Source organism: Argentina silus (assembly GCF_951799395.1).
Source record: "Argentina silus genome assembly, chromosome: X".
Lineage (NCBI taxonomy): Eukaryota > Metazoa > Chordata > Actinopteri > Argentiniformes > Argentinidae > Argentina > Argentina silus.
The window spans coordinates 5,492,101-5,504,600 of record NC_139653.1 but is presented as its reverse complement, the minus strand read 5'-3'; the positions used below and the strand labels follow the sequence as shown (position 1 = coordinate 5,504,600).

Sequence of the window (12,500 nt, the reverse complement as noted above, 5' to 3'; positions counted from 1 at the left end):
TTCAGTTTTTGCATGGAGGGTAATTTTAAACATCACACAGCACTTTCTGACCAATTCAGAATCAGGGTTGAGAGCACATACCACATTGCCTTGATTGTAGGAATATCCACCCCCAGAGAAGTTGGTGCTCTGACCGTTGAATGGCTCTTGCTGTCAAAGTAAAACAGACACCAATGAGTTTTTTGTCATAACTTTGGTTACCCGGGTCATAATTTTGGTTACCCGGGCCTTTACCTGTGTGACACAAGAGGTGCCAAAGAACTTCACCACAGAGACTTAAGTTAAGAGAGTTAAGAGATTAATAAATTGCTTATTCATGAAATAATGAATAATTCTTCATAAAAATACTTATTCTTAAAAGTTATTATAATGTTTTACCGTAGCTTGTTCTTGCTCTGAGGTGTGTGTGTTTGGACTGAACATGACTCACCTTATAATACTGTCCCATGCTCTGTGTTGGGTACTGGCCAGGTCCTTGCTGCCCCGGCATCCTCTGGCTAGGGTAGTTGGGGGAGCAAAGAGGTCTGGGGGGGTACTGACCCTGCTGGGGGGTAAACTGGCCATTAGGACCCCCATACTGCTGACCCCCATAGCTGGGCTGTGGAGAGGAAAAATAAAAACAGAAAATCAGAAATACTATTGAAAAAAAACTATTGTAAATCAACTGGGTAGGTGAATAAAGATGAGCTGAGTTAGAAACATGTCAATGTGAAAAGCCCAAGATTTAAGCAATATGAATAATAACCATATTGCATACTGTAACTTTTGCATAACTTTACTCCTGTTGGTACAGTATCTCTACTCACTTCTCCAGGGTAGGGCCTCTTCATACCCTGCATTGGCATGCCTGGCCTGGGGCCGCCAGGATAGCCTTGCTGGGGTATCCTCTGGCCGTGGGCCCCGTAAGGCCCCATGCCTGGGACTCTAGTTTGGTTCATGCCCATGGGAGGCCCACCCATTGTGGGGCTGCTCATGGCTGAGCCCATGCCGGCGGGGTTCATCCCCCCAGGGGGACCTCTTGGGCCAGGCTGGCTCATGAACTGGCTGCTGTAGGTCTGGGCAGGGCCCATTTGGAAAGATGAACACATCTGTGGGGAGAAGAGAGGGACAATTACTGCATTATGAAACATTGGTTTGAAATGTATCAACCAAATAGAAACCTAGGCTATATAGGCTATTCTTCTGAAAACAGTCCACTATAAGGTCTATTAGCCCTCAGAAGAGTAAGTATTAGGCTGTTTGAGATAAGCAAACAATATGCCCAGTGCTGAGTGTGTGTGTGTGTGTGTATGTGTGTTTGTGTGTTTGTGTGTGTGTGTGTGTGTGTGTGTGTATGTGTGTGTGTGTGTGTGTGTGTGTGTGTGTGTGTGTGTGTGTGTGTGTGTGTGTATGTGTGTGTGTGTGTATGTATGTGTGTGAATGTATTAGGGGTTGGGTGGTTGTGGGGGGACATGCAGCGTTCGGCCTGTAGAGGGTGCTACAGGACCATGGCCAGGGTGTGGGAGCGAGGCTTTGTCACACACCTGTTGCGAATGAAGCCTCGTTAACGAATGGTTTAAGATGTGTGTGCCTCTGCTTTCAGAAGGGGAGCGAGAGAATGGCGACTGAAAAGTCGACGAGGGTTTTGGAGGGCTGGAAAGCCAGAGACTCAGAATAAGAATAAGAATAAAAAATCTGAATAAACAGGACCATTCCCTCATCACAACACTGCGTCCGCCTCTGTGTACAAAGGATCTCGTTACAGTGGCGCCCAACGTGGGGCACAGAAAGACGGTGGGAAAATGGAGGCGTTAAGCGCGGCCATCGGAGGGATGGCCCTCATACTGGAGCAGCAGGCCCACCTCCAGCAGGAGCAGCAGTCCGCGATGGGAGAGATGGTGACGGCGAGGGCTGAGGACCGTGCCCTCCTCCGGGAGCTCGTCGGGGCCATCAAAGTGGGACCGGCGCCCGGGTTGGCACAAGGTCCCCCCAAGGTACACCTCCAGAAGATGGGGGACCTGGACAACCCGGAGGCGTTCCTGGCGGTGTTCGAGGGGATGGCGAGGATCTCGGGGTGGCCGGACGGCGAGTGGGCGTACCATCTGCTGCCCCTCCTGTCAGGGGAGGCGCAGCTCGCTGCCCACAGCCTGCCAATGGCCGCCCAGCGGGATTATCCCTCCCTAGCCCGGGCGATTCGAGACCGCCTGGGCCTCACCCCAGAAGAACACCGTCGCCGGTTCCGGGCCCTGACGATGGAGGAGGGGAGCCGGCCCTTTGCCTATGCCCAGCGGCTGCAGGACAGCGCGTGGTGGTGGCTGGACCCAGGGAACAGCTCGGCGGAGGAGGTCGGGGACTGGGTGATGTTGGAGCATTTCCTCATGGGGCTCCCAGCCCGGACTGCCGCCTGGGTCCAGTACCACCATCCCCAGGATCTCGCGGCCGCCGTTACCTTGGCGGAGGACCATCTCTCCCTCCCGCCGCAGGAGCCCCGGCGACGGAGCTGTGTTGCCGGAAGAGGAGAGGCTGGCGCCCGCCCCAAGGACGAGATGGCAGGGGCAGGCATGTCGAGAACCAGCCCTGGCCCCACAGGAAGCACCCCGAGCGGCAGGGGGGGTGTGTTGGCAATGCGGACGGCCGGGCCATGTTCAGGCGAATTGCCCAGTGATGGAGGTGGGGCGGGTCGTCCACATCGGCAACATACCGGGCCCTCCCCCCGTGATCCATGATCCAGGAGCGCCTGGTTCGAACGGGGGCATTGTTAAAGGCATCGAGGGTGTTGGTGAAGTGTGTGCATGGGGACATCCACGAATACCCTGTGGTCGCTATCGAAATTCATTATGAGGGAAAAAAGCATAGTGTACAGGCGGCGGTTAGCCTGCGCCTCACGCATCCCCTTGTTCTGGGTGTAGATTGGGAGGGGTTTCCTCAAGCGGTAAAGCAGGCTACCGGGGTGCATGCACGACAGAGAGGGAGGTGTGAGGCGTGTAATGTGCTCTGTGCTGAGGCGGCGCCTTGCGACACTGCCGAGGAGCCGGAGTTGGCGGGGGGGTCTCAACCCGAGATTTCCCCGCCAAACTATCCGCTGCTAGGTGACTTCCCCCTCGAGCAGTCTCATGACGAGACCCTACGATCGGCCTATGACCAAGTGATAGCGATTTATGGTACTTTGGTACGGCCAGACACAGTGCGCGCCCACCCCTATTTTGCGATTATCAGCGACAGGTTATACCGAGTAAGTTGTGACTCACATAGTCAGGAGGAAGTAACCCAGTTGTTGGTTCCCCGTAGTCGCCGGAAAATGGTGTTCCAGGCGGCTCATTTCAACCCCATGGCGGGCCATTTAGGTTATGATAAGACACTAAACCGTATAATGGCTCAATTTTATTGGCCGGGAATTCGGGCAGAGGTGCGTAGGTGGTGCGCTTCCTGTCGCGAATGTCAATTGGTAAATCCCCCAGCCATTCCCAGGGCCCCGTTGCGGCCCTTACCATTGGTCGAGAACCCATTCGACCGCATTGCCATGGATATTATCGGGCCATTTGATCGGTGTACACAGGGGTATCGATTTGTGTTGGTCTTGATAGATTACGCAACCCGATACCCTGAGGCAATACTGCTGCGCAATATTTCTGCCAGGAGTGTAGCGCAGGCATTGTTTCAAGTGATCTCCCGGGTGGGAATCCCGAAAGAGATTCTCACCGACCAGGGCACCAATTTTATGTCACGCACCCTCAAGGAACTATACGGGTTGTTGAACATCAAGGCGATTCGAACCAGTGTGTACCACCCGGCCACGGATGGCCTTTGTGAGCGGTTCAATCGGACCTTGAAATCAATGATCCGGAAGTTTGTGCACGAGGATAGTCGGAATTGGCATAAATGGCTAGATCCCCTGCTGTTTGCGGTACGGGAAGTTCCCCAAGCTTCCACTGGGTTTTCCCCATTTGAATTACTCTACGGGCGTAAGCCCTGGGGTGTCCTAGACCTTCTTAAAGAAAATTGGGAGGAAGGGTGCTCGTAAGGTGCTCGTACTGTTACCCACCTCCAGCACGAAATTACTCGCGAAGTGGCAAGGGCCGTTTGTGGTCACACGTCGCATGGGGGACGTGGATTATGAGGTAGTACGCTCGGACCGGGGGGATAGCTTGCAGGTGTATCACGTAAATCCCCTTAAAAAATGGAATGACGTGGTCACTGTTGCTCTGGCTACAATAATTCCAGAGAGAGATGAGTTCGGACCGGAAGTCCCAAAATCAAAAGTTAACACTCTGGTCGGTATTGATAACCATCTCTCTGCTAGCCAGGCCAGGGACGTTGCAGATTTGCAAGCTAGGTTCGCTGACGTGTTCTCTCCCCTGCCCGGTCAGACTACGCTTATCGACCACCATATAGAAACGCAGCCGGGTTTAACGGTGCGCACGCGTCCCTATAGGTTGCCGGTACACAAACGAGACATTGTGTGCAAGGAATTGGAAGCCATGCTGGAGCTGGGTGTGGTCGAGGAGTCCCGCAGTGACTGGTGTAGCCCCATCGTGCTTGTCAACAAGCCGGATGGGTCTATACAGTTCTGTGTGGATTATAGGAGGGTTAATGCGATCTCCAAATTCGATGCCTACCCGATGCCCCAGGTTGACGAGCTCTTGGACCGGCTTGGCACGGCCAAATTTTTTACGACATTGGATTGCACGAAGGGATACTGGCAGATTCCCCTCTCGCCGGTATCCCGGGAGAAGACTGCATTCTCCACTCCGCTCGGGTTATATCAGTTCACGGTGCTCCCTTTCGGGTTGTTTGGAGCCCCAGCCACTTTCCAGCGCCTCATGGACCGCATTCTGCGGCTGCACTCTGCCTATGTTGCTGCCTATCTGGATGACATTGTCATTTACAGTGACAGCTGGGCGCAGCATGTGCAGCGTGTGGCTGCTGTTCTGCGGTCCCTGAGGCAGGCGGAGCTGACGGCCAACCCGAAAAAGTGCGTGATCGGGCGGAGGGAGATCTGGTATCTGGGGTACCACTTGGGTCGAGGGGAGGTGCCTCGCCGCCTCTCCGCGGCCCAAGACTAAGAAGGTGAGGGCCTTCCTGGGGCTGGCTGGCTATTACCGGCAGTTCGTGCCGGGGTTTTCAGAGCTGGCCAGTCCCTTGATGGACCTCACCCGGAAGGGTGCCCCGGATCCAGTCCAATGGTCGGGCCAGTGCCAGGGGTCGTTCGAGGCCCTTAAGGGCGCTCTTTGTGGAGAAACGGTCCTGTATGCGCCTGAGTTTAACCTCCCTTTCTCCCTACAGATGGACGCATCGGATAGAGGCCTGGGAGCAGTGCTGACCCAGCAGGTGGAGGGGGCTGACCGGCCGGTGCTGTACCTGAGCCACAAACTGTCGGAGAGGGAGGGCCGGTACAGCACGGTGGAGAAGGAGTGCCTAGCCATCAAGTGGGCGGTCGGTACCCTCCGCTAATACCTGCTGGGTCGCGCTTTCACCCTCTATTCTGACCATGCTCCCCTCCAGTGGCTCCACCGCATGAAGGCTGTGAACCGGTGGTATCTCGCGTTGCAGCCGTTCAACTTTTCGGTCGTGCACAGACCGGGGGTGCAGATGGTCGTGGCAAGATGGGGTATCTGTCTGTATCAAGTGCTGCTGTCGGGTTCAAACAGCTATTCGCTGACATATGGTCGTCAGTTAACATGACGCCATACACGTCGTTAACCGTCCACTTTGTCACACCCGACTGGAAACTACAGTCAAAATGCCTACAGACTACTGTTTATATTTTTTAGTACTTCTATTTTATTTTATTCTATTTTAAAACTTATTGTCGCACTACTCTGTGGCACTGTCACTTTTGCATTTCACTGTATACTGTATGCACGTGACAAATAAAGAATCTTGAATCTTGAGACTAGAGCAACTGACAGACCGGCCCTCGGTGCCATTACCGCCGCCTTCTCTCACAGCTGGGACCGAAAGAGAGAGCTAAAAAAGAAGCAACTGGAATTAGGCATAGTCTCATAACGGTAACTAAATCAATATTTTATAGACAAATTATAGCCTATAGGCTATATGAAATAGGACATGAGACAAGTTTTATTATTACGAATGCAGCGTGTGATGCTTCTTATTAAGTTATCATATGATGCTATCCAACTGTTCAGTTTAGTCTGTCAAGCTGTGATCGGGATGTAAAATGTAAATGATTGTTTAGGCTAAATGTCATATGGTATAGCAGTCACCATATAACCCTGCATATACAATTTAAAAATTTTAAATTTAGATAAAATATATGACGCAAAGACGTCAACCAATAGAATGTATGTGTGCGTGTGTCTATGTGTGTGCGCGTGTGTCTCTGTGTGTGTGTGTGTGTGTGTGTGTGTGTGTGTGTGTGTGTGTGTGCGTGTGTGTGCGTGTGCGTGTGTGTATATATGTGTGTGAATGTGCATGTGCGTCTGTACCTGTCCATACTGGTTCATGTCTTTGTTCTGGTTATCCTGCTGCATTTGCACGGTAGCAGTTGCTGTGGCTGTTGCCGTAGCAGCAGCGGCGGCGACAGCGGCTGCTGCAGCAGCAGCGGCTGGTTGAGTGTAGTCAGCTGGCGACCGTGTGTGGGGGGGCATACCCATACCTCCTTGAGGGGCGTTAGGACCCCCAGAGTAACTACACAACACACACACACACACACACACACACACACACACACACACACACACACACACACAGGCAATTAGATCATTGTCAACTGTTACAGAACAGCCATCCATTATCATGGTCACGGTGTTACAGGATGAAATCTTACAGTGCGTGTGTGTGTGTGTATGTGTGTGTGTGTGTGTGTGTGTGTGTGTGCTCCCTCCAGAGTCCCTTACCTCCCGCTGTAGCCCCCTGCAGGGTAGCCAGGCCTGCCGTACATCCCCTGCTGCATGTAGGGCTGGCTGGAGCCTCCTTTGGCTTGGAACTGCTGCTGCTGGCCAGAGTACTGAGGGGAGTTGAGCCCCCCTGCACTGCCTGACATCCCAGAGCTCATAGGGTTACCTCCAGAGTTCATAGAGTTGTTGCTGTTAGCCATGGCAATGACCTGCACACAACATACAGCAACAGTGAGGGTGGTGCACTTACTTACTTACTGGGGCCGGTTGCACAAACATAACACTGTGACAATGTCAAACAATGTCAGACAGACTTATACAAATTATATTTGAGTGTATTCTTACAGTAGAGGTGAATCATTATATACATTGTACATATGTATCAGAGTGTTTTTTTGTGTTACAGTAAAGAAATGCAGTATGTGTTGTTGTTGTGTGTTATTGTATGTTGTTGTGTGTCTCACCTGACTCTGTGACGTGTTGGTCACACCCCACACGGTCGTAACCACGGACAACGACCCCGGCGGCTGGTTGGTGTTCTGTTGCCAGGGAACCGAGTCATAGGGAAACGACCCATCACTACACAACAGATAAAATATGGATGTTGGAAGAACATAAAATATTTAACAACCTCCCTCAAAAATAAAAAAAACTGCATCCTTTTAGACCATGAAATGGAGGCTGTTGCATATTCACTCATAAATGTCCGATGTGTTCATCATTTTTTCCTTGGCCACCGATAGGAGGAATCTGGAATGTTTTGGCATTCAGTTTCAAAACAAATTCCAGGCCAAAATACTAATAGTGGATTGAGCCAAAGAGTGCGTATGAATCAACAGGGGGGGGTATCATATCGACACAAAATATGTGAAGCGTTATCCAATGTGAAAATTGTTGGGAAATCTTTGGCCCTAGGCAGGTTGAGAGGAAAGTTTGGCAATCAAATTCAAAACAAATCTCAAGCTCAATTCTGAGTATATGTGAAATATTATAAGAAGCAAGCTGAGTGGGAAGTAACTGATGATTTTGGAATGAGGGTTGTTTTCTTTGTGAGGGAAACTGTCAGAATGAGATGCCGTGTGCGTCTATTTCTCCATGGAGGTAGAGTGCATCCCAAGGTGCTCAGACGAGAGCGGAATTCTGGCAGCCAATCAGACACTGGTTTGGAGTCATAGGCATCAGAGCGAGTACGGAATGTTCTATTAAACATGACTTCACTGCAGCCCTCCCCCATGTGTGTACACTACAGCCCACTCCCTGTGTGTGTGTGTGTGTGTGTGTGTGTGTGTGTGTGTGTGTGTGTGTGTGTGTGAGTGTTTGTATTCCTCTACCCCTAGCCAGGTCTACTACACATGCGCACACATGCACACACACTGACCCGTGTGAGAGGCCTGACCCATGTGAGAGGCCCCCTGGCTTCATGCTGTTCATGTTGGGCTGCATGGGGACTTTGCCCTGCGGTTCGTTCTGCCTGTTCTTCTGGTGACGCAGCAGGAGGAGACGACCCAGCTCCTCGCACCACGACGACAGCAGGGCTGCAGGGACAAAACACACACACACACACACATACACACACACACACATTAGTCTCTACCGTTGCAAAAACACACACCAGCCTCCACACACAGACACTCGGAAACACACACACACACACACACACACACACACACACACACACACACACACACACACACACACAGCACACACAATCTTAGAGTTTTTATGAATCTTTTCCATATGGGTTGTGTGTGTGCCTCGGTTCCTGGCTAGCTTCATACTGTTGGTCAGTTGTGTGATAGCTCTTGAGACACAAAGGGCCCCAGCTGAGAGGAGTGCCAAAGAGACATGTCACCCTGCACTGACCATAGCTCCTCTCACCCACACACACACACACACACACACACACACCCACACACACACACACACACACACACACACTAATGTCAGTCTTTACAAGCAGTCTAAATGTGTCAGTCGCCCGCCACAGTCAGTCTGTCGAGTCTGATATTGAGAAGTAACAGGCTAGTATTCATTTGATATGAAGCATTGAAATATGAAATATATTTTTAACATGTATAAACACAGACGTAGATGCGCTGCTGTCCCGACCTTGGTCTCTCGACAGGGATGGCCTCTCAAGGGAAACCATATGGAGAGCCCTTCTCTACTACAAAGGTCTCTACTCCAGCAGTCTTTTCATCCCCAATCAGGCCAAAAATATATATAAAACCAACATCAAATGTACGACTAAACCAAACAAAGCACTCTCATATTTCCCACGGTTCATTAACTGTAATTTGTTCAATACTGTCCCTTTCAGTGCCTTCAATTGTACAGCAGTTCTACCTACCACCACAAGGGGGGCCCCTAACCCTGTCTGTCTGTTGCTGCCTGTCACTCAGGACAGAAGTGACTGTCTGAATCACAGTGTTTATCTGCAGTGTAACATTACACCCCTGAACCAACTACAAAGGACTTCCTGGTGTTTCTGACAACTGGTGTTTCTAGGGCAGAAAGAGAGCGAGAGAAAGACAAGAAGAAGCGATGTCATCTTTGTGGGAGGTGATGTGTCACTTTGGTGGTGCACTTTAGGATTACAGTCAACTACAGGTGAAGGGAGGAGAGGAGAGGAGGAGAGGGAGGGGAGAGGAGATGAAGGGAGGGAGAGGAGGAGAGAAATAAAAAGGAGAGGAAAGGAGAGGAGAGGAGGAGGGACTGTATTGAACTCTGAGCAGACAGAAGGTCCCTCCAGAGGGAGGAGAGAGACAACCCTACCACTTAAAGAGGAATTACTTCACCCTGCCATTAGAAAGAGCTTATCTACCCACTAAATCACCACCTCTACATGCTGAGCCTCTATCAAGAACTAGCAACCTGCTATTTACACCTAAAATACGAAGGCCCAGCGCATACAAAAGATCCAAGAGAGGGGGGAATGTCTCTTGATCTCTCTGCCCTCTCTTCCTCTCTATGAGACCTCACAGACATCCTGAAATGGAATACAAAGTTATCATATCCTCAAATTGGCAGGCAAACTCTCTCTCAAACAGTTCCGATGACATTGTCATAAAATGAAGATGGTGTACCTGTACATTCCTGCCATGTTTTACTGTAGCACAGTTCAATGGAATGAGCAATGAGCAAGCACAAATGTACAGGTTTATATGCCTATCAGGACCAACCCGTTTAGTAAATGAAAGCCCTAGTTTGACAATAAAGGATTGACTGTAGGAATGTTTTGCCCATACATGTGAAATTAAGCCACAATACACTCACACACAACCCATGGACACTCACACACAACCCATGGACACTCACACACAACCCATGGACACTGCCTTCTTGATATATTGTCCCCGCAACCGATGTGGGAACACTCTCATGCATACACATTCACCACAAATATCCTCTTATAGAGGTTAACTGTATACATCAGATGCTCAAGTGTTAAAAGTACAACTAGGGACTACAGCCTAAAAATGCCAGCACCCTCGCCTACTGTAGTTTGACATCACTGTATCTCACTGCTGTATTTGTGTTAAAGTGTGACAGTAGTTCACTGCTGTATCTGTGTTAATTGTAGGGGAGCCTCTCACCTCTGAGAGAACAGCAGGGAGTAGTGTAACCAGTGGCAACAGGTTGCTATGCCCATTATCTAATGACAGAGTTCAATTCCTCTTTTACAGGGAAACCCCAATGGTAATTACAATACTGTTAACTCAGCTGACTGTGTGAGTCTGGTGTGTGTGTGTGCTGTATATGTGTGTGTATGCCCGTGCATGCATGTGTACCGTATGTGTGTATGCATTATATCTTACTCTCTGTTATGACTAAAATGTTCAGTGTACAGTGCTGTAGATATGTCTCAAAATATACATTGTGTACTGTGTCACTGCGCAGCCCACACTACTCACAAAGCTCTGATACAGACACACATGCACACCAGCTCTGGTGGTAAGACACACATATACAATTACTATGAGACAGTGCACTACTCTCAGAACATGAAACCTGCACAGTAGAAGCCTTCATAGATGTGTGAGAGGACAAACATGTCATTTCCTATTAAAATCATAAGGAAGGTCTACGGTATAAAGATCCAGCGGATATGTTGTGTGTAATGTAGGCAAAAGAAGAAGACGAAATATGGAGGGGATATAAAAATAATCCTCTGAAATGAAAAGCCATGCTTCTGCAAAACTGTGATGAAACCATTTAGCAGCCAATGATATCCCCAGCCACCACCCCACCCACTCCATTCAGCCAATCCCTGCGCAGCTAGAGGCACATCCAATAAGATTTTACTGTCTATGACTCCAGAGCCAGATTCAATCAAACTCGCAGTGCAGGAAAATCTGAAAAAAGCAACCATTAAAAACAACTATAAGACGTGTTTTGGTAAGCCCAAACAAACATATTTTTTGTGTGATTGTTTTGATGCAATCCAGGTTTTCCCCACAGTGCGGGTTTGATTGAATTCCAGCCTTGGCCTCTGTGAGTGTAATATGGCAGAGAGAGTGGCTGGATGCTGGGCGGACGGGCAGGGATGGTGGGAGGGGGTACAGTAGCTCCCCCCAGGCCCGGATGTGTGTGACAAGCCAGATGATGCCAGGGCACAGACGTCACGGGAGGGTAGCTACCTGAGTCACTCTGACATCTCCTGCAGGTGTTGGTCTCTGTAGGGTTCAAATTACAAGTTTTACTGGGAAGAGTTAATAAAGGCAGCATGAAACACCACACAAATGCAGCAAAAGCAAAAAGTAGAGTTGAGTTAAAGCTGCAAGACAATCAAAGCTGAATCGCACGCATGGACGCACACAAACACACGTACCGTAGGTCCAGTTCAGCCAATCAGTGTGTAGTACACAATACTTCAGTATGTCTGACCAGACATAAAAAATGACACAATGAGCCTTTATGTTTATTTTGTGAAGCATTGAGTTATGAATGAGGGGCATGACATCTTATCTCATATTTCTGGAGCCCGCTACAGTGTAGGACTGAGTGATTGTTGTATTTCTAATACTGTGTTAACTATCATTACCTCCACTTTGGCAATATTTACTACAATGTATGTCATGCCAATAAAGCACAATGAATTCTACTAAGAGAGAGAGAGAGAGAGAGAGAGAGAGAGAGAGAGGGAGAGAGAGAGAGAGACAGTAAGAGTGAGAGAGGAAGAGAGAGAGAGAGAGACAGTAAGAGTGAGAAAGAGCTAGGGAGAGACAGCAAAAGCGAGACAAAGAATGAGAGTGAGAGCGAGAGAGAGAGAGAGAGAGAGAGAGAAGGCCTAAGAGTAATCATACAGCTGCTATATGCTCCAGTTTTCTAGTACAGTTTTGATGACTAAGGGGTCAAGGCTTAGTTATTTGATCTGCATTCTGATGGTTTAGAATATGAAATAAAGGCTAAAGATAAAGGTCTGTCAGGATTCACCCATAATGCACTGCAATGTCCTCAACAAACCTCCAAGTTACGAACTTCACATTGGCAGTGCAGCATTTTCACAGCATTACAGTGTAATGCTTAGGCTATCACTCATCCTAGATACAACACTATCTTTCTCTCTCTCTCTCTCTCTCTCTCTCACACACACACACACACACACACACACACACACACACACACACACACACACACACACACACACCACACACTTCACAC

At 49.4% G+C, this 12,500-nt stretch overlaps 1 protein-coding gene across 1 annotated transcript in view; it reads right to left on the bottom strand.

Annotated features, from left to right (window-relative positions):
- LOC310822882 (zinc finger MIZ domain-containing protein 1-like) overlaps positions 1-12,500 on the bottom strand; it is a 127,744-nt gene that overhangs the window by 10,231 nt on the left and 105,013 nt on the right. Inside the window, exons 7-13 of the mRNA XM_083695441.1 lie at positions 8,215-8,371; positions 7,301-7,415; positions 6,837-7,045; positions 6,426-6,627; positions 807-1,088; positions 431-598; positions 82-150 (exon numbers count right to left, since the gene is read on the bottom strand). Of these exons, the coding sequence (XP_083551567.1) occupies positions 82-150; positions 431-598; positions 807-1,088; positions 6,426-6,627; positions 6,837-7,045; positions 7,301-7,415; positions 8,215-8,371 (1,202 nt within the window). The remainder of the gene's footprint in view (positions 1-81; positions 151-430; positions 599-806; positions 1,089-6,425; positions 6,628-6,836; positions 7,046-7,300; positions 7,416-8,214; positions 8,372-12,500) is intronic.